Below are 21,039 nucleotides of genomic sequence, written 5' to 3'. Positions count from 1 at the left end.
ACTGTGGAAACAAATAGAGGAGCCTCGCTGATCGCTAAATCAGTGATTTTGGACTTCAGACTCAATTCATATGTAGCTTCTGGACATCCTAGGTGGCTCGAAGGACTTTTTGGTGAAGGGAGAGTCTCCCTTAACTCGCTTCCCGTCTCTCTGTGTGATGTTTGTCCTCTTCTTTGGCTAATTTTTTGGTAGATTAGGAATACTCTCGTTTGTTTCCTAATCCTCTCATCTTGGTTTTGTCAAGATTAAGTGTTTTGTAAATGTAACTTTAACCATCAATATAATCCTTCATACGACAAAAAAAAAAAAACCAAAAACCTAATTAAAATTAATGACTAAAAGAAATTTATGAAAATATCTCGTCCACAGATTTTAAATTAACGCGTATATTATTTTAGTTAGAGGTGTCTGTTTTTTTATCGTTGTTTAAAATATTTTAATCATTTTACCTAAGAATAATAATTTGCAACAGACTCACCCAATACATTTTAATCTATTTATGTATTATTTGAACACTCAAACAGTTTTTATCTATATATATATATATATATATATATAATTTTATTCTAACATCTTGGTCATATATGTAAACGTCTATAATTTCAAGAGAAAAGAAACAAAACATGACAAATCAAACGAATATAATATCAAGAGAGGAACAAAACAAGATAAATCAAAATTTGATTGTGCATCCACACCAACCACTAACATGGCAGATTTAGTTACAATTATCAACTTACATAGTAAGCTATCATTCCATAAACATATATACCCTCATCATGCAAGAGTTTAATATTGTACAATATTGTAGCACATGCGTGGACAATTATTTTTCATTATATAACATATATTTATATGTGATTTTCATCAATATTAAATTTGTATATTGAAACGAATATAAATTTGTATAATATTTCAATGTCTGTAATTAGATCAAAATTTCTTATATCATTGAAAATTCATCACTGATTTAGAAAAAAAAAAAAAGATAGATCGCTATGTACATGACGTCTAATTTTAATTTATAACTTATGTGTTGCGTTCATATAATCGAAGAAGAAGAAAAATGCAAACAATCCCTATCTTTAATGTTCCAACATCTTAATAAATACATAATTAAAACTCTACGATCAATACCACACTTCTGACGATTATTAAATCACATCGTCGTACACTATTATTACAAGACCGTTCTATCTATATTAATATTCATAAGCATATAGTATTTTTTTTTTCATTTTTGAGTTTGTTGGAGTGTATATCCTTAGATTTTCTTGTATATAAAATTGATAATTATAATGGGATAAACGAAACATCGTTGAAGCCGTGAAGTGGCATTGGTCTACACCAAAGCAACACAAAAAGACAACCACTTCACATGGTCTGCTCTTACATTCATAACCGAATCTAAGTCGCTTTTAGTTGGTTGTAATTTTGTAACTATTATTCCAGCACCTCTTTTTTACTTTTTTTTTTCTTTTTATCATAGATATATATTTTTTAATTCCTAAATTAATAATCAAAGTAAATATAATATGAGTCAGTACAATATGTGAAAGACTTAAAAAAGTTGACAGAATTTAAGAGGCATTAATTTGATTAAACGTGTATGAAAAAAAGACCTTTGTATATATAGAGGCTCAGTGCATAACTTTTCTGAGATTTTCGATATATACAAAATTTAAACATAAAAGAAAAATCAAGACAAATGGACCCTGACTATGTAAAAGCTCAAAGAAAAAAAAAAAAAGTGGGGAGTTACACAATAGAACTAGTTTTTTTTTTTTTTTTTTTTTTTTTTTTGGGGGGATAAATTATAGGAGTTATGGATCCTTGATCTGTAATCTCTTTAGATGTCTGGGATCAGCCACTGATAATACTACATTTATGGCATAATTCTGCTTCCTAAGTGGGGTTTAAACTAGTGTGACCTTGAACTCCTTTTATCTATTATCACGACCTTAAACCTCATGATGCAGTATTCACCAAACAGTAATATTCATATTCAATAATTAAATGCTTCACTATAAAATATATAGCAACACATGCGTAGATATGTATAAGCATTATGTGTTCAAAGGTAATCGAGATAGAGATTAGCTAGCAAGATCTTGTTTAGATCCCAATCTCTCACAGTTAAAACTTTAGTTAGAAATTAAATGATTACATAATCGTAACAATAGGTAGTAATCATAAAGCAAATAAAATCTATATGATTTTTTTCCACTACTCCATCGCTTTCAGTGTGTTCATGTAATCTCTTGACTCTTGTCCTAGATCTTTTGCATGATAAGTTACCGCGACACATCTTAAACTTGTGACGAAAGTACCTAGATTAATTGCAAATTGAGCCAATATTTGATGCTCCATCAAATTAATCTACCACACTAATAAGAGGTATAATACTACAAATTTCACTTCATAAACAAGAGAAGAACATAAATTTGAACATTTAAAAAAAATGTGTCATAACACAAAAAGTATCGAACTAGCTTATCCTTTAATTTGAATTCGTATTAGTTGCCAAAATGTGATGATAAAATGTAAATTTATTATTTATAAATTAATAGAAAAGAATTAAAGTTTACCATCATTTTGATAAATAGTTTATTGGATTTATATATTTTAAAATATTATTATTATATATATAGATATTATATATATAAATCTGTATATATATATATAATCAAAATTTAAACATGATTTTAAAAATTATTAGAAAATATATCATGTTGTCTAAATCTTACGTTACAAATACATGATATTGTTTAAAAGTTATTAGAAAACTAAATAACCAAATTTCAGCGTCATTATGATGAACACTTTATGGATTTATACAGTTCAAGATTTTAACATCAATTTTTAACATGACAACTCTAACTAAAATTTGTATTTTAATATTTTTACTAGAGAATCGCACACATATTTTTCAAAATCTTTATTATTCACACCGAATTCATAAAAATTATTTAATTTAGTAGTATATGAAAAAATTATTTAATGCTTCTACAACATGTTTAAATTTTGATTAATAGAGAATGCAATTTTTTGCCCATCGTAAAGTAAAAACACATATCATGGATTTTTGTGGTATGTGTATAATTTTCCGTTGTATATGTTTCAAAGTGCTTATGAAATTAGATTCGCTTTGTCGATAAGATTTTTATTTGTAATATTGATTTGTATTTAAAATTATTGATTGAATACAACAAAATTTTAAACAAATTATTGTTTATATTTGTAATCAACAAAATAAGTCAATATACAATCCAACCAAGGAAAGCTATTATTACCCAAATACTGTAGCTTTATTTCCACATCATATTCTAGAAATTATTAATCAAAATTTTAATATAAATTTTTAGAACAAATTTTTAGAAATCATTAAATAAAATATATGATGTTTTCTAAATGTGACGATACAAAAAACATGATGTTGTTCAAAACTTATTAGACAGAAACCAAAGTTCATCATCATTGTGATGAAGACTTTATTGGATTTATACATTTCAAAATTTTAACATGACTTATTTAAATGAAAAATTGAACTAAAATTTGTATGCTTATATGTTGACCAGAGAAATACTTGTATATAATTTTTTTAACTCTCTACTATTTCAAAGCCATTGATTAATTACACCAAATTTGTGGAAGCTTATTAAACTTAGTGAATTAGTGTTTATTACACCAAATTTGTGGAAGCTTATTACACCAAATTTGTGGAAGCTTGTTAAAAATTTCCATCTTTAAATTTTGACCAGAGAATGAATACTTGCATATTTGTTAAAATCTCTATTTATGCAAAACCATAAATTGAATCACACCAGATCTCGATTTATACTATAATTGAACACAACATAACTTTGACAAAATGATCATTATAAAACATAAAAACTTTTTAAAAATGACATTAATTAACACCAAATACGTCAATACACAAATTCAACAAACCTTATTTTCCTTTGCAATTTATTTATTTCTTAAAGATTTTAACATTGATTACATCAAAACTACCGTCTCACTCAACTAGCAACACGAATCTCTCATATCTCTTTGACCACTAGTCTTCTTCACTCTCTCTCTCTCTCTCTTCCTATATATACAAATCACCTCCTTCTCCATCCACACTCTCATTCTCTCTCTCATCACTTCAAAACAAGACACTCGTAGAAGAGTTCTTGAACTTCACAAAACAATTTTCAAGAAAAACTTTTTAAACAAAAAACATTTTATTCTCTCTCTCTCTGCTCAATGATCTCGTTTTCTCACTGAGCCAACTCGTTTCTTCTTTCTTTCTTTAACTCGGATCTAAAAAACCATGTCGGAACCTAACACAACCGATGCCAAGACTGTTCCGACAGAAGCAGAGAAGAAGAAAGAACAGAGTTTACCATTCTTTAAACTCTTCTCTTTCGCTGATAAATTTGATTATCTCTTAATGTTCGTTGGTTCTCTTGGTGCCATTGTTCATGGCTCTTCCATGCCTGTCTTTTTTTTACTGTTTGGTCAAATGGTTAATGGATTTGGTAAAAACCAAATGGATTTACATCAAATGGTTCATGAAGTCTCAAAAGTAAGTGTAACATTAAACTTTTTTTCTTGTTTTTATCAAATTATTAGATCCAAGATCTGATCTGATTTTTGTGTTGTGAAATTTTGTAGTATTCTCTGTATTTCGTCTACTTGGGTTTGGTCGTTTGCTTCTCTTCATACGCAGGTTTGTTTCTTTAAACTCCAATTTTTTTTTTTTTTTTTTTTTTGTTTCAATCAAGAAACCCAGAATAATCATAAATCACATTATGAACAAGATCAAGAAATTAAATAAGGTTTAGATTCTTACATTTAAAAAATTTCCAACATTTTTTTTTGGTCCAATCAATTAACCCAGAAAACATAAATCACATTATAGATCAAGAAATTAAAAAGGTTTGATTTTTGAGTTTTTTTTTTTTTTAGTTTTTTCACCGAAATAGGCATTTAAAAAAAAATTACTGTGAAAGTAATTTAGAGAGAATAACAAGATAACATTTTTGACTTTATTTTACTCAACAATAACAAATTTTTTTTTGAAAAAAAAACCCAACTTTTATTTTTTTGTTTGCTTCAATAAATAAAACCCAGAAACAGAAATCACAATCTAAAGAGAATCAAAATTATATAAAAAAAAAACCTTCATTAAAAAAAAAAAATTAAATTGTTAAAAGGATAAGCCAAGTCCACGTGATTCATGGACTACTACTTTGTCTGTATCGATCAAAAATAAGCATCTCTCTCACATTTATTACAAACTTCATAAAAAATTCTTTTAAATTGTTACATTTTTTATAACCATTAATTATGAATAATATTTATAATTACAGAGATAGCATGTTGGATGTATTCTGGAGAAAGACAAGTAGCAGCATTAAGGAAGAAATATCTTGAAGCAGTATTAAAACAAGACGTTGGGTTCTTTGATACTGATGCAAGAACTGGTGACATTGTCTTTAGTGTTTCTACTGATACTCTTCTTGTTCAAGATGCCATTAGTGAAAAGGTAATTTTTTTTTGCTTTTATTGGGTTTTGATTTTGTTATGCCGTAATTGTACAAGACATGTTTGATTAAATATTTTTTTTACCAACAAAATTTAGTATTTGGGGTTTTTTTTTGTACCGAGGGTCCCATGATTTTCTGATCAATCTTTTTCAGAGTTTTGGGTCCGTTTATGTTAGCAACCGTCGTTTATCTTACGCCTCAGGTGGTAGGGAAGAAGGACGAAATATTATTCTTTTTATAAAGATTTTTATAAAAAAATAGGTAATTTTTAAAAAATTTACTATAGAATTAGAAATAGGGATTTTATCCTTTATTATTCAGTTTTTTTATTAACCAGTATTTAAATTTTTTTTTTACTGTGGAAATAAGGTTTTTTTTTTTTTTTACAATTTTTATAAACCCATTTTCTATTATTACAAAAATGTATAAGTACCTTCAAATTGTACTAGTACTATATATTTTTCCTGTAATTATTATGTTTAGTTTTGCCATTTTCTCCTGTCTCTGTGGTGTACGTTAGCAATCAAGAGCTAACGTGCACTGGGTCCCTTACTTTCATTAATAACAGAGTAGTTGAAAAAAATTGAATTTTTATATTTTAATTTCTCAGGTTGGAAACTTTATACATTACCTCTCAACATTTTTGGCGGGACTAGTCGTTGGATTTGTATCAGCATGGAAATTAGCTTTGTTAAGTGTTGCGGTGATTCCCGGAATCGCTTTCGCCGGAGGTTTATACGCTTATACACTCACCGGAATTACTTCAAAGAGCCGTGAATCTTATGCTAACGCCGGCGTTATCGCCGAGCAGGTAAAGAAAAATTGTTCCTTTATTGATTTTTTTTAATGCCCACCAACTGTTCGACGTAATGCTTTACACTGTTCTTAGGCTTGCTTCTTTGTACTTGATCTCTCAAATGATTATGTTTTTCTTTTAATTAACCTTTTCTTAAGTTAATCATTACTTTTTTGTAGGCAATTGCTCAAGTTCGAACTGTTTACTCTTATGTTGGAGAGAGTAAGGCACTTAGTTCGTATTCGGATGCGATTCAGTATACGCTTAAGCTCGGTTATAAAGCTGGGATGGCTAAAGGGTTGGGTTTAGGATGTACTTATGGAATAGCTTGTATGTCATGGGCTTTGGTGTTTTGGTATGCCGGGGTTTTCATTCGGAATGGGCAGACCGATGGAGGAAAAGCGTTTACGGCTATATTTTCTGCCATTGTTGGTGGAATGTAAGAAATTAAAACATAACAGTTCTGTGGTTTTGTAAATTTATGTTTTGTTATTACTTGGATGTGACTTTGTGTGTGTGTGTGTGTGTTTTTTTAGGAGTTTGGGGCAATCTTTCTCGAACCTTGGGGCTTTTAGTAAAGGTAAAGCGGCTGGTTACAAGTTGATGGAGATAATTAACCAGAAACCAACGATAATTCAAGACCCGTTAGACGGAAAATGCTTGGACCAAGTTCATGGGAACATTGAGTTTAAAGATGTGACTTTTAGCTATCCTTCACGGCCTGATGTTATGATCTTCAGAAACTTTAATATTTTCTTTCCTTCCGGGAAAACTGTGGCGGTTGTTGGTGGGAGTGGCTCTGGAAAGAGTACTGTTGTTTCCCTCATTGAGAGATTTTACGATCCAAACAGCGGTAATTTGATAGAAGCTTTATTTTTGCTATTTGACTCTTTGGCTAGTGACTGGATCATAACTTGTTTATTTTTCTTGATGAGCAGGGCAAATTCTGTTGGATGGTGTTGAAATAAAGACTCTTCAGTTGAAGTTTTTGCGTGAACAAATCGGGCTTGTGAATCAAGAACCAGCTCTGTTTGCCACCACCATACTTGAGAACATACTCTACGGAAAGCCTGATGCAACAATGGTTGAAGTTGAAGCTGCTGCTTCCGCTGCGAATGCTCATAGTTTCATTACATTGCTTCCTAAAGGTTACGACACACAGGTATAAATCACTACCGATTGATTATATGTCTAGGAAATGTCATGGCTTTTCGCTTAATTTTTCTGTTGAATGTCAATACAAAAGGTTGGAGAACGTGGAGTTCAACTCTCAGGTGGACAGAAACAGAGAATTGCAATTGCTAGGGCAATGTTGAAAGACCCAAAGATTCTGTTACTAGATGAAGCTACAAGTGCTCTTGATGCTAGCTCTGAGAGCATTGTTCAGGAAGCTTTAGACAGAGTCATGGTAGGGAGGACCACCGTTGTTGTTGCTCATCGTCTCTGCACCATCAGAAATGTTGACTCCATTGCCGTGATACAACAAGGCCAAGTTGTTGAAACCGGAACACATGAAGAACTCATTGCCAAATCCGGTGCTTACGCATCCCTCATCAGGTTTCAAGAAATGGTTGGTACTCGAGATTTCTCAAATCCGTCAACTCGTCGCACTCGTTCAACCCGTTTGAGCCATTCTCTGTCGACGAAATCACTCAGTTTAAGATCAGGAAGTTTGAGGAATCTGAGCTATTCTTACAGCACTGGAGCTGATGGTCGGATAGAGATGATTTCAAACGCAGAGACAGATCGAAAGACTCGTGCACCTGAAAATTACTTTTACAGGCTTCTCAAGCTTAATTCACCTGAATGGCCTTACTCAATCATGGGAGCCATTGGCTCAATTCTTTCTGGTTTCATCGGACCTACATTTGCTATTGTGATGAGTAATATGATCGAAGTCTTCTACTACACAGACTACAATTCAATGGAGAGAAAAACAAAGGAATACGTTTTCATCTACATCGGTGCTGGTCTCTACGCAGTGGGTGCTTATTTGATCCAACATTACTTCTTTAGCATCATGGGAGAAAACCTCACAACAAGAGTAAGAAGAATGATGCTCTCAGGTATGTATCAAAATCTCCTGAATTTGCTGATAATCTCTTTTCCATTTCTAATTTTGGTTTCTTGATTGTTCTTATTTAGCTATCTTGAGAAACGAAGTTGGTTGGTTCGATGAGGATGAACACAACTCAAGCCTGATCGCTGCACGGTTAGCTACTGATGCAGCCGATGTTAAATCCGCTATAGCCGAGAGAATCTCAGTAATTCTACAAAACATGACTTCACTTCTCACATCCTTCATAGTTGCCTTCATAGTAGAATGGAGAGTCTCACTTCTCATCTTAGGCACATTCCCACTTCTAGTCCTCGCCAACTTTGCTCAGGTAAAAACTCTAATCTTTTTACTCAACATCTTTCAATATTCATCAAAATCATTAAAATATTCTAGAGAATCTTGCATTCACCATTATGATCTCAAGAAAAAACGACAAAAGGCCAGATTTCTTTTAATTTTATATTTGCTTTTCAAAAGTTCAAAACTTTATAGAGAACATGGCAACACATCCACTGCCTCTACACGTGCTTCATCTTCTAACTTTATTCTAAGGTTTGCATTTATGTTTACAATAATAATAATCATAAAAGAATTATTAAGAGGCTCTTTTTTTCTACTTTTTGGAAATAGTGTAAGGGTCAAGATCATGGAGCCCTCACATCAATAAATGTGATATATAAAAATAAAAAACAGTAGACTAATTTAATCTCTGGGCATGTGTGAAGAATATTTATTATATAGTTTCTATTGGTACTATGACCCATAGATAACAGTGTTCACGAAAATAGCTAAGATTCCACTGTCTTTTGTGCATCTATTGCTTCTGCTAAATCTATCCTACTTTAAGCTTTCATATTTACTTCACTCTCTGAACTCTGAACTGTGATCCCACTTCTCTCATTATTTAATTCTTTTGCCCATAAAACCTCACACAAAATCCAAAAACCCTGCAAATTTTTTTCATCTAAGAGCCAATTATTTTATTTAGAACTCTTCATTGGTCAAAGTTGTCTCAGTGCATTATTTACTTATCACAGTGTGTGTGTCAGTGTTTTTACACAATCCACTAGTCAATGTTTTTGCTTGTGTTTTCTTTGTTTTGGTACATTAGGTTGTGATGAGTTTTTTTTTGTTTTTTACTAGCTGCAAGCTTCAGAACTTTGCTTAGATATCACCAACATTTTTTCACCCGTGATCTAATTATTAGTTGAAAAATCTATCAATAGATTTCCCACAAAAGGACATAGATACATTGTACTTGTACTTATGTTGATGGGATTAAGTGTTGCATATGTGATCTAACTATATATATGGTTCTACATCATGTTTTACTTGAGACCTTTGATTGCCAATCTTATTATTATAAGTTAACTATTATTTGACCAACTATTGTTCTAATGCATGAGTATTAATATATGTGTGGCTACATTGCAGCAACTATCTTTGAAGGGTTTTGCTGGAGATACAGCCAAGGCTCATGCAAAGACCTCAATGATTGCTGGTGAAGGAGTTAGCAACATTAGAACTGTAGCAGCGTTCAATGCACAGAGCAAAATTCTCTCTTTGTTCTGTCACGAGCTTCGTGTTCCTCAGAAAAGAAGTTTATACCGAAGTCAAACCTCGGGTTTCCTATTTGGCCTCTCGCAGCTTGCTCTCTATGGTTCTGAGGCTTTGATTCTCTGGTATGGCGCCCACCTTGTGAGCAAAGGCGTGTCAACCTTTTCCAAAGTGATCAAAGTGTTTGTGGTTTTGGTCATTACTGCAAACTCTGTTGCTGAAACTGTCAGTCTTGCTCCTGAAATTATCCGGGGAGGTGAAGCGGTTGGTTCGGTTTTCTCGGTCTTGGATAGGCAAACTCGGATTGACCCGGATGATGCTGATGCTGATCCCGTTGAGACAATCCGTGGAGACATAGAGTTTAGGCATGTGGATTTCGCTTACCCTTCAAGACCAGATGTCATGGTTTTCAGGGACTTTAACCTCAGAATCCGAGCTGGACATAGCCAAGCTCTAGTGGGCGCAAGTGGGTCAGGGAAGAGTTCTGTGATCGCGATGATTGAGCGGTTTTATGATCCACTTGCTGGAAAAGTCATGATTGATGGCAAAGACATCCGCAGGCTAAACCTTAAATCTCTAAGGCTCAAAATCGGTCTTGTTCAACAAGAACCAGCTCTTTTCGCAGCAACCATCTTCGACAACATCGCATATGGGAAAGATGGTGCAACTGAATCCGAGGTAATTGAGGCAGCGCGGGCCGCAAATGCTCATGGTTTCATCAGTGGTTTGCCTGAAGGTTACAAAACTCCAGTGGGCGAAAGAGGAGTGCAGTTATCAGGTGGGCAGAAACAGAGGATCGCGATAGCAAGAGCTGTGCTCAAGAACCCTACAGTGTTGCTTCTAGACGAAGCAACTAGTGCACTAGATGCAGAATCAGAATGTGTGCTGCAAGAGGCGTTAGAGAGGCTCATGAGAGGTCGGACCACCGTGGTAGTTGCTCACCGCTTGTCCACCATACGAGGTGTTGATTGCATAGGTGTGATTCAAGACGGGCGGATTGTGGAGCAGGGAAGCCATTCAGAGCTCGTAAGCCGACCAGATGGAGCTTATTCAAGGCTGTTACAGCTTCAAACGCATAGGATTTGAAGCTTGATCATGGTTTAAAAACAAAAAAAAATCGGTTTCTGTAATTTTTTTTAAATCAAAACTTTAATCTGGAAGATTTCTATGGACTATAACGATAATATGAATAGGTGTAGATAATGAAGCTTTTGCTTATGAAGGTTATTTAAGGGGTTTTCTTTTTTCGCATTTGCTTATGTGCCCGTTTTGGAACATGAGACTAAACTATGTTTTCGTTGTTTTTAACTTATGCCTAAAAATTACTGCAATCTTCTGGTTCATCAAAATTTCGATAAAACTTTTGGTTATCATGACTTGAATTGATAAGAATGAGCTCTACCTCAGCCATCTCTGACTATTTGAGTCGTTTTCGTATGAAAGATAATTGAAAACATACGTATTTTTCGGTATTTTGCAGTTGCTTGTCTCGATGTGTTGTATTTCGTTCTTGTGCTACCACATACCACAATTTATGAAGGTTCCTAAACATGTTTGTAGGAATGTTGTTCTATGTTGTATGATACGTAAATAGTGATCCAGTTCTACATTGGATCTTTCTCTTGTTTCTTGGTGAGATTTCGATTAGAATAGTAATCCTAGCACCTTGGTTTATTCATTTGTGAAGATGCAGCTTCTGAAGGAGTACCTGAACTAAGTCAAGAAGTAACTCAAGAGAACAGAGCAACATGAACAAGATTAAGGAAATATGCAGAATCTTGTTATGGCGGTTTGAAGTGAAGACTAGAAGCTTAGAGAAGATTCTAGAAGACTGAAGAGTTTCCTTTTGCAAGAAGAAAAGGAAAACATGAAGACAAAGGACAATTTCCTATTCCATAAAGAAAAAAGGAAATTGTCCATTCCAATTAGTTTTAGAATTGGAAATCGACCTGTTGTATGGTCTCAACCTATTTAGTATAAATAGGGTGCTAAGGCTTGTGGAAAGCTTAGCACAATCACGAGAGAGAATTCGTAGCTATTAAGTCTTAGTTTGAGAGAAATAGAGAACTAGAGGCTTAAAGAGAGCTAAGGGTTTTAAGGAGAGTTATTGTTCTTAATCGGTCTGTGATTAAGGAACAAGACTTAGAGAGAATAGAAAATAGTGTTAAAGGAGAAACCTTGTAAACATATTTTCTATTAATCGAAAGAGTTTTTTGAGAAATTCTGAGTTACATCGTGAACTAATTCAAAACTTAGTAGCTCTTGCATTTACAATTGGTATCAGAGCGGTCGCTTGTGAAGATTACATACAGGTGAGGTCTTGTGGAAAAGATGGAGAGCTATCAAGAACTGCTTAAAAACGCGAAGGTTGTTCTAGACGATTGTAACTATGGTTTTTGGAAGTCAAGAATCAAATCTGTGATAAGAGGGATAGATGTGTTAGCTTGGAAAGCTGTCTTGGAAGAATGGAAAGAACCACAAATTAAGAAAGAAGATGGAAGCTTCACAGCCAAACCCGAGTCAGACTGGACTGAAGATGAGAAGAAAAAGTCTAAATTCAATGCTAGAGCTCTCACAGCTATTCACTGCAGTGTTGGGAGGAAACAATTTGACTTAATTCAGGGCTGTGAAACTGCTAAGGAAGCTTGGGATATTCTGCAAACACACTATGAGGGAACGATTAAGGTTCAGACTTCAAGAAAAGATTTGATAGCTTCAAGATTCGAGAATCTGAAGATGGATGAGCAAGATTCAATCTCCGATTTCAGCTCTAAACTAAGTTCATTAGCGCAAGAAGCTTTAACTCTTGGGAAGAAGTATAAAGACAAGAAGTTGGTTAAGAAATTTTTAAGATGTCTACCTCCGAGATTTATGGCGTATAAAACAGCTCTAACAGTTTTGAATAATACTGATACTCTCAGTTTTGCTGAAGTTGTAGGGATGCTTCAGGCTCATGAGCTTGAATTAGGAGGAACTAAGAAACCAAAAGGGTTGGCGTTGACATCTTGTGAAAGCAAATCTCAAACAGAAGAAGAAGATTCTTTGAGTTTGTTAGTTCGATTGTTAAAAAGAGCAGAACAAGGACAAGGACAGAAGAAGTTTGGATCATTCAAAAAGAATTCTGACGATACCAAACCATCAAAGAAAGCTGACATGCAATGTCATGAATGTAAAGGGTATGGACACTTTATTCGTGAATGTCCAACAGTCAAGAAACGAGAAACTAAATGCACAACATGCAAAGGAATGGGACATGCTCAAGATGACTGTATCAATAGTCGAAAAGAGAAATCAATGATTGGTATTGAAGAAGAATCTGAGGAAGAGAGTGAAGAAGAAGACATCTTAAATTATGTAGCATTGATAGGCATTACTGAGTTTGTTGAAGGTGAAGAAGAAACTGACTCTGAATCAGATGGAGAACAACAAGTAAATTTTGTTGAAAGTTACAAAGAGGTGAGAGAAACTTTGATTAAACTTGGAACAGAAAATCAAGATTTACTGAAAGAAAAGATACGTCTCGAATCACTTGTTGAACTATTACAGAATCAACTAGAAGATGAAAAGAAGATTAGCAAAGAAAGTTTGAGTTTGATGAAAGAAAAACTAAGCTTGTCTGCTAAAGCTGATAATTTGGAGAAAGAACTGATCGCTGAAAGGAAGATATCTACAGGACTACAAACAGAACTTAATCAACAACATCGGAAGATTCACATGTTTGCTGGAACAAAACAACTAGATCAGATTCTAAGCTATGGAAGGACAGAAAAAACAAACAGAGGACTAGGGTACACTGGTCATGGTGAAACAAGCACAGGTCAAACCAAGTTTGTGTCTGGAGGAATATCTCATCATGCACAAGATGAATCAAGAAAAAGTGTTTTAAAAGGCATCAGATGCTATATCTGTGGAAAGATTGGGCACATAAAGATTCATTGTTACAAGTACTGGGAGAAAGTGGGAAAACTCAGGTATCAAAGGAAGTTTACATGGAATGGGTATAAACATCAAATCTGGGTAAAGAAAATTGATCTATATCCAACACTAGTCAGAAGAACTGCAAAAAAAGATACAGGAAGAAGAGCAGGACTTGGTTTTAGATGCAACATGGCGTTAGTCACAGAGGAATGCGAGAAAAAGAGTCCTTGGTACTTTGATAGTGGGTGTTCTCGCCACATGACAGGCACAAAAGATTACTTACAAGACATCAAGAAAATCAAAGGAGGTAAAGTAACTTTTGGTGATGGAGGTCATGGAGATATACAAGGTAAAGGAAAAACTAGTGATGTAGAGCTACCTCAGCTGATGAATGTCTATCTTGTTCGTGGATTAAAGGCTAATCTTATTAGTGTGAGTCAGTTGTGTGACGAAGGTCTAGAAGTTACTTTCACTAAAGAAGATTGCAAAGCATTTGATGAAACCGGTGACATTGTTCTAGGAGGTAAGAGAACAGGAAACAATTGTTACATGTGGGAAAATCGTACAACCAACTGTTTTTCTGCACGAGACAACCTTAATCTATGGCATCAACGTCTAGGTCACATGAATACAAGAAATCTGACTACTTTGGTTGACAAAGAAATTATCCGAGGAGTTCCTAAGCTTAAAGATGAAGATAAGATGATGTGTGGACCATGTAATCAAGGGAAACAAGTCAAAGTGCAGCACAAAAAAGTTCCAGATGTTCAGACTAAGTCAGCACTTGATTTGGTACATATGGATTTAATGGGGCCAATGCCAATTGAAAGCATAGCTGGGAAGAAGTATGTGTTTGTATTGGTAGACGATTTTTCTAGATATACATGGGTGAGATTCATTCGAGAGAAGTCAGAAACAGCAGATAGTTTCAGAATATGGGCTCTTCAGCTTATCAATGAGAGAGGAGGTATTAAAAGAATAAGAAGTGATCATGGTGGAGAATTTCAAAATGAGTCCATGAAAGATTTTTGTGAAAAACATGGAATTGCTCATCAGTTTTCAGCTCCAAGAACACCTCAACAAAATGGGGTTGTAGAAAGGAAGAATAGAACTCTTCAAGAGATGGCTAGAGCAATGATGCATGGAAATCAGGTTCCACAGAGGTTTTGGGCAGAAACAATAAACACATCATGCTATATCGTCAATAGGGTCTATGTGAGAAGAGATTCGATGAAGACTCCATATGAGTTATGGAAAGGAAAGACTCCGAATCTGAGCTACTTTCACGTGTTTGGATGCAGATGCTATATACTAAATGACAAAGACTACCTTGGAAAATTTGATTCCAGAAGTGATGAAGGCATGTTTCTGGGTTACTCAGAGACTAGTACAGCATTCAGAATCTACAACAAAAGAACGTGTGCTATTATGGAATCAGTTAATGTTGTATTTGATGATCATTATGTGTCAAAGGTTAGTGAAGAACTTGAAGAAAGTGACACAGAACCGGATGAGACAACCAATAAAGAGGTTAAAGAAAAAGTGGATGATTCATCGGTTGAACAAGAAGATAGTCACAAAGAAGCTCAGAAAATTCAGGTACACAAAAATCATTCATCATCAGACATCATTGGAGATCTCCAAGATCCGATTAAAACCAGAGGTGTAAAGCTTGATTTCAAGAAGATGACAAGTAATTTTGCAGAATGGGAAACTTTGCAGTTTCAATGCTTTGTTTCATCCGTTGAACCAAAGAATCATGTTGAAGCACTTGAAGATAATTTCTGGATCATTGCTATGCAGGAAGAGCTAGAACAGTTCGAAAGAAATGAAGTTTGGGAATTGGTTAAACGACCTGCGGATACAAATATTATAGGAACCAAATGGATTTTTAAGAACAAGAGTGATGAAAAAGGAGTTGTTGTCAGAAATAAAGCAAGATTGGTAGCACAAGGGTATAATCAAATCGAAGGTGTTGACTTTGAAGAAACGTTTGCACCTGTAGCAAGACTTGAATCAATCAGACTTTTCTTGGGAATGGCTTGTATTCTTAACTTCACGGTTCATCAAATGGATGTTAAAAGTGCTTTTCTAAATGGTATACTACAAGAAGAAGTATATGTTGAGCAACCTAAAGGATTTGAAGATATGATGAAGCCTGAGTATGTCTTCAAGTTAAAGAAGGCTCTATATGGACTCAAACAAGCACCTAGAGCATGGTATGAAAGGCTGACTAACTTTTTGCTTGAGAAAGGTTACAACAGAGGAAGTGTTGATAAAACTTTGTTTATTCTTGAAGAAAACAAAGAGATCATGATGGTGCAGATTTATGTTGATGATATTATTTTCGGGAGTACTTCTCAGAAGTTGGTGGATCAGTTTATAGATAACATGACAAAAGAGTTTGAAATGAGTTTGGTAGGTGAATTGAAGTATTTCTTGGGATTGCAGATAGTTCAATCGGATGAAGGAATCTACATCTCACAGAGTACTTATGCTAAGAAGATCTTGAAGAAGTTTCAAATGGATAAATGCAAAGAAGCTAAAACTCCTATGAGTACCTCATTGAAATTATCAAGAGATGAACACGGAACAGATGTAGACGTCAAAACTTAAAGAGGAATGATAGGAAGTCTCTTATATCTAACTGCTAGTAGGCCTGATTTATGTCTGAGTGTTGGAGTTTGTGCTAGATATCAAGCAAAGCCTAAACAGTCTCATCTTGAAGCTGTGAAAAGAATTCTGAAGTACGTCAAAGGAACTGCAGATCTTGGTATTTGGTATTCAAGAAACTCAAATCAAAATCTGGTTGGTTACTGTGATGCTGATTATGCAGGAAATGTGAATGACAGAAAGAGTACAAGTGGAGGATGTTTCTTTCTTGGAAACAATCTAATTGCGTGGTTGAGTAAGAAGCAAAACTCTGTGTCAATATCCACCGCAGAATCTGAGTATATTGCCATGGGAAGTTGTTGTACTCAGTTACTTTAGATGAAGCAAATGTTAGCAGATTATGGAATCGACGCTGGAGTTTTTTAAGTCTACTGTGATAATCAGAGTGCTATAGATATCTCTAAAAATCCGATTCAACATTCAAGAACTAAACATATTGATGTGAGACATCACTTTATTCGAGAATTGGTTGAAGAAAAGAAGGTTCAGATTGATCATGTTGGGACAGAGATTCAGCTGGCAGATATTTTTACAAAGGCATTGGACTTCAACAGGTTTGTCACATTAAGAAATTCACTTGGAGTATGTGAACTATGATCTGACTCAGTCAGAGAACAAGAGAGCTGATATGGTTATGAAGATACGGTTCAATTCAATATTTCTGGTTCGGTTTATCACATTAGAAGCTCCAAGAATGGTTTATTCCGTTTTGTTTTTTGGCAAAAATTGAGTTTTTGAATTTTAAAAAAAAGGATATGCAATCATAACAAGATTTACTCAAATCTTGGTGAAAAGATTCTCGGGGAGAAAGACAAAGAGGCTAATTGAAAAGTTTTTAAAACCCTAAGAAACAAGAGAAGCGAGAAATTCACTGCAGAAAAGTTCTCAAATCGTAAGAATGGTGAAAGCTACACGAAGAGGACCAATCGGAGGAAGAAGACAGGCTAGAGAAAGTCGGTCTGATGGTGGTGCAGAAAACCCACAATTTGATGATGAACCCATCGAAGAACCAGTCAGATCTACAGTTGCTTCTTTATCTCTGGTTCCATATGACAACGATGAAGATTCATTCGCCACTGCAAGCGAAGGAACTAAGAGTGGTGGATCTGGTGAAGATAAGCAAGATGTAGTGGAATCAAAGAAACCTGACAGAGATTCTAAGGTTGCTTCTGAACAAATTGAAGAAGACAAACTTAATGAGGAAGATGTGCTCACAGAAACGGTACTTAGAAACGATGATTCAACAGAAGCTGGGCCAACGGAAGGAATTAAGAAATTGGGAAATAAATTGGGAAATGAAGAAGCAGGTTTGATTTCATCTCAGAATGATGAAATTCGTGATCAATCAGAGCAGAATCAGAAGCAAGATTCTACTTTCTCAGAACAAGCTGAACAGAATGTTATCGGGTCACATGCAGAACAGATTGAAGAAGAAATAGATGACAGAAATGTTGAAGTAACAGAGGAAAGGGTTGGAGATGAACCAATCCACGTCTCAGATGTTGAACTTGAGCCCACTGAGCTGACTGTTGAAGAACAATTCCAGAAGAATCAGAAGGAGAAAGAAGCTCGTAAGAAGTGAGTCTTCAAACAGCTAGTTCTAGCTCCTCCAAAGAAGAAACAGAAGAATGCTGAACCAAGTTCAAAGAAGAACAAATCTCTCAACGCTTCTGGTTCAGGTAAAAGCAAACCCAAGAAAAGCTTTCGATCTAAGCTATTCTCATCTCCTCAAGCTCGAGAAAGGTATGCTTTATTTAAGGATAGGAGTTTAGTTGAGGAACGCTTGATTGATTTAGAAAAGGAAGATACTTGGGGATTTTTAGCTTTGATCAAATCTGCAAAGTTGGAATCCACTGTAACGAATCTAGGCAGTTATGTGAAGGAGGTAATTGCTGAGTTTTATGCTAATCTCCCTTCTGAGAAGTCTGAAGAAAATTCTGAGAAAGTCAGTGTATTCGTCAGAGAACATGTTTATGAGTTTTCCTCTCAGAAAATCAACAAGTCTCTTGGGTTCAAAGAGTTGAACAAAGATGAGTTAAAGGCAGATAGTATGGCTGATTCTATTGGAAAAGAAAAGCTTGCAGAAATCTTAAGTGAAGAAGAGAAAACAGGCTGGGATGACTTGATTCTTAAGAATCTTTCACCACGAGTTGGAGCACTTCTTCGTATCACAGCTCAGAATTGGATCCCTTCGTCTAATCTAGACTATGTCTCAGTTGAAAGAGCTCAGCTTATCTACAAAATCTTTCATGGGATCAGATTTGATGTTGGGAAGATGATTTTCAATCAAGTGATGTCACTTGTTCAGAATAAGGATGAAAGATGGTTGGTATCTCCCCGAATCATATATGGGATGCTCATAAGTCAAAAAGAAGTGACAATCTTTCCTGGAGAAAAGTTTGTGACTCCTAAGTTCTACAAAAAGGATGTCAGAACTGGTCAAGCTTACACTGAAAGGATGAAGGGCAAAGCAAAAGCTAGCACTCAGCCAAATACTTCAAGAGCTGCTCCTCAAAATGTATATCCTTCTTCTCAGTTTAATCCAGAGTATCAAGGATATACTGTTGTGGACATTGGAAGCATCCGTCTGCCACACCCTGATGAGGATGATAGAGAGGGAATGTTTATGGCCTTGTTAGACACAGCTCAGGCTATTTCCAAGATGAATGGAGTGATTCAACAACTTGTTCTCAGTCATCCTTTGTCCAAAAGACTATAGGAAGTTTGGTTTTTAACCTTGAGCTCTCAAGCAGGGGGAGAAAGGAGTATGGCTGTGATTCTGGGGGAGTTCATGTGTTGTGGGGGAGTAGTTATTTGATCTTTTTGTTTGAACTCCAGACTTTGTTGTTGCTTGTTTTTCAGACTTTGTCAGATTTAGGGGGAGTTAGTTTTTGTTGGACGAAATTGCTAAAATTTTTAATAACTTCAATTGTTTAAAGTCTGTGATTGCTTGTGATGAAAAATGTCTACAAAAGATAGAAGATTTCAAATGCAGGTGCTTGAGAGACACAAGATTAAAAAGGGGGAGATTGAAGATGCAGCTTCTGAAGGAGTACCTGAACTAAGTCAAGAAGTAACTCAAGAGAACAGAGCAACATGAACAAGATTAAGGAAATATGCAGAATCTTGTTATGGCGGTTTGAAGTGAAGACTAGAAGCTTAGAGAAGATTCTAGAAGACTGAAGAGTTTCCTTTTGCAAGAAGAAAAGGAAAACATGAAGACAAAGGACAATTTCCTATTCCATAAAGAAAAAAGGAAATTGTCCATTCCAATTAGTTTTAGAATTGGAAATCGACCTGTTGTATGGTCTCAACCTATTTAGTATAAATAGGGTGCTAAGGCTTGTGGAAAGCTTAGCACAATCACGAGAGAGAATTCGTAGCTATTAAGTCTTAGTTTGAGAGAAATAGAGAACTAGAGGCTTAAAGAGAGCTAAGGGTTTTAAGGAGAGTTATTGTTCTTAATCGGTCTGTGATTAAGGAACAAGACTTAGAGAGAATAGAAAATAGTGTTAAAGGAGAAACCTTGTAAACATATTTTCTATTAATCGAAAGAGTTTTTTGAGAAATTCTGAGTTACATCGTGAACTAATTCAAAACTTAGTAGCTCTTGCATTTACAATTTGTTCACGCTCAAATATTCTTGAAGACTCTTTGGTCTTTGGTACAAAACAAAGGCCTCCGAGTTTTTCATGACAAGTAATAGTTGAAGAGAGAATCGAAGAGGAAACGAAGAAGAAGATGAATTTTCCATTAACTCTCTTGAAAGTTTGTTACAACAGAAATTTTCTATTTATACAAGAGTGTTCCGGTTATCAACATGATTAACCGGTTTACACTAAACCAAACTTATATACCAATAGCCTCCCTCAAGATGAGACGTAAATTGAAAGAAGACTCATCTTGCTCAAAAGGGAATTGAATAGAGAAGGAAACAAGGGTTTAGTTAGAATATCTGCAAGCTGAGAAGTAGTGGTAACATGCAGAGTCTTCAACAAACCTTGTTCTATTCGATCCCTAGTGATATGACAATCATTCTCAATATGCTTCGTTCTCTCGTGAAAAACCGAGTTATTAGCAATGTGAATAGCTGCAGTGGAGTCACAAAACATTGGTACTGGTTTTGTATGAGGTATTTGAAACTCAGAAACAAGTTTTACCAGCCACGCAATCTCTTTACTAGCCATAGCCATCGCCCGATATTCAGATTCTGCAGAAGAAGCAGAGGCCATGTCCTGTTTCTTTGATTTCCAAAACACTAATGAATCACCAAGGAACATACAATAACCTGATGTAGATCTTCTAGAGTCAACACAAGAACCCCAATCTACATCAGTGTATGCCTTTAAACACAAATCGGACTTGGATGAGTAAAACAAACCCAAACCAGCTGTGCCTTTCAAATAATGTACCACTTTATAAGCAACATTGAGATGAGACCGTTTCGGAGAGGAAGAATACTAACATAGCTTGTTGACAGCAAATGTTATATCCGGTCT

General features: G+C 34.9%; 1 protein-coding gene across 1 annotated transcript; it reads left to right on the top strand.

The window, feature by feature from the left end:
• Window positions 1–4,055: 4,055 nt before the first annotated feature.
• Window positions 4,056–11,200, top strand: LOC9313205 (ABC transporter B family member 19). Its single transcript, XM_002877091.2, has 10 exons — window positions 4,056–4,573; window positions 4,663–4,717; window positions 5,361–5,536; window positions 6,148–6,348; window positions 6,513–6,772; window positions 6,870–7,186; window positions 7,272–7,495; window positions 7,580–8,399; window positions 8,479–8,720; window positions 9,827–11,200. The coding sequence occupies exons 1-10, from the start codon at window positions 4,319–4,321 to the stop codon at window positions 11,033–11,035; spliced, it is 3,759 nt and encodes a 1,252-aa protein (XP_002877137.1). The 5' UTR covers window positions 4,056–4,318; the 3' UTR covers window positions 11,036–11,200.
• The last annotated feature ends 9,839 nt before the right edge of the window (window positions 11,201–21,039 follow it).

Source organism: Arabidopsis lyrata, assembly GCF_000004255.2.
Source record: "Arabidopsis lyrata subsp. lyrata unplaced genomic scaffold ARALYscaffold_5, whole genome shotgun sequence".
Taxonomy (NCBI): Eukaryota; Viridiplantae; Streptophyta; class Magnoliopsida; order Brassicales; family Brassicaceae; genus Arabidopsis; species Arabidopsis lyrata.
This window is presented reverse-complemented; position numbering and strand designations above follow the sequence as displayed.

Bases quoted from the DNA above. Each gene is read 5' to 3' on its own strand.
- LOC9313205 (XM_002877091.2), top strand. From the start codon at position 4,319: ATGTCGGAACCTAACACAACCGATGCCAAGACTGTTCCGACAGAAGCA. The intron at 4,718-5,360 runs GTTTGTTTCTTT...TTATAATTACAG, and splicing joins TTGCTTCTCTTCATACGCAG to AGATAGCATGTTGGATGTAT. The intron at 7,496-7,579 runs GTATAAATCACT...TCAATACAAAAG, and splicing joins CTAAAGGTTACGACACACAG to GTTGGAGAACGTGGAGTTCA.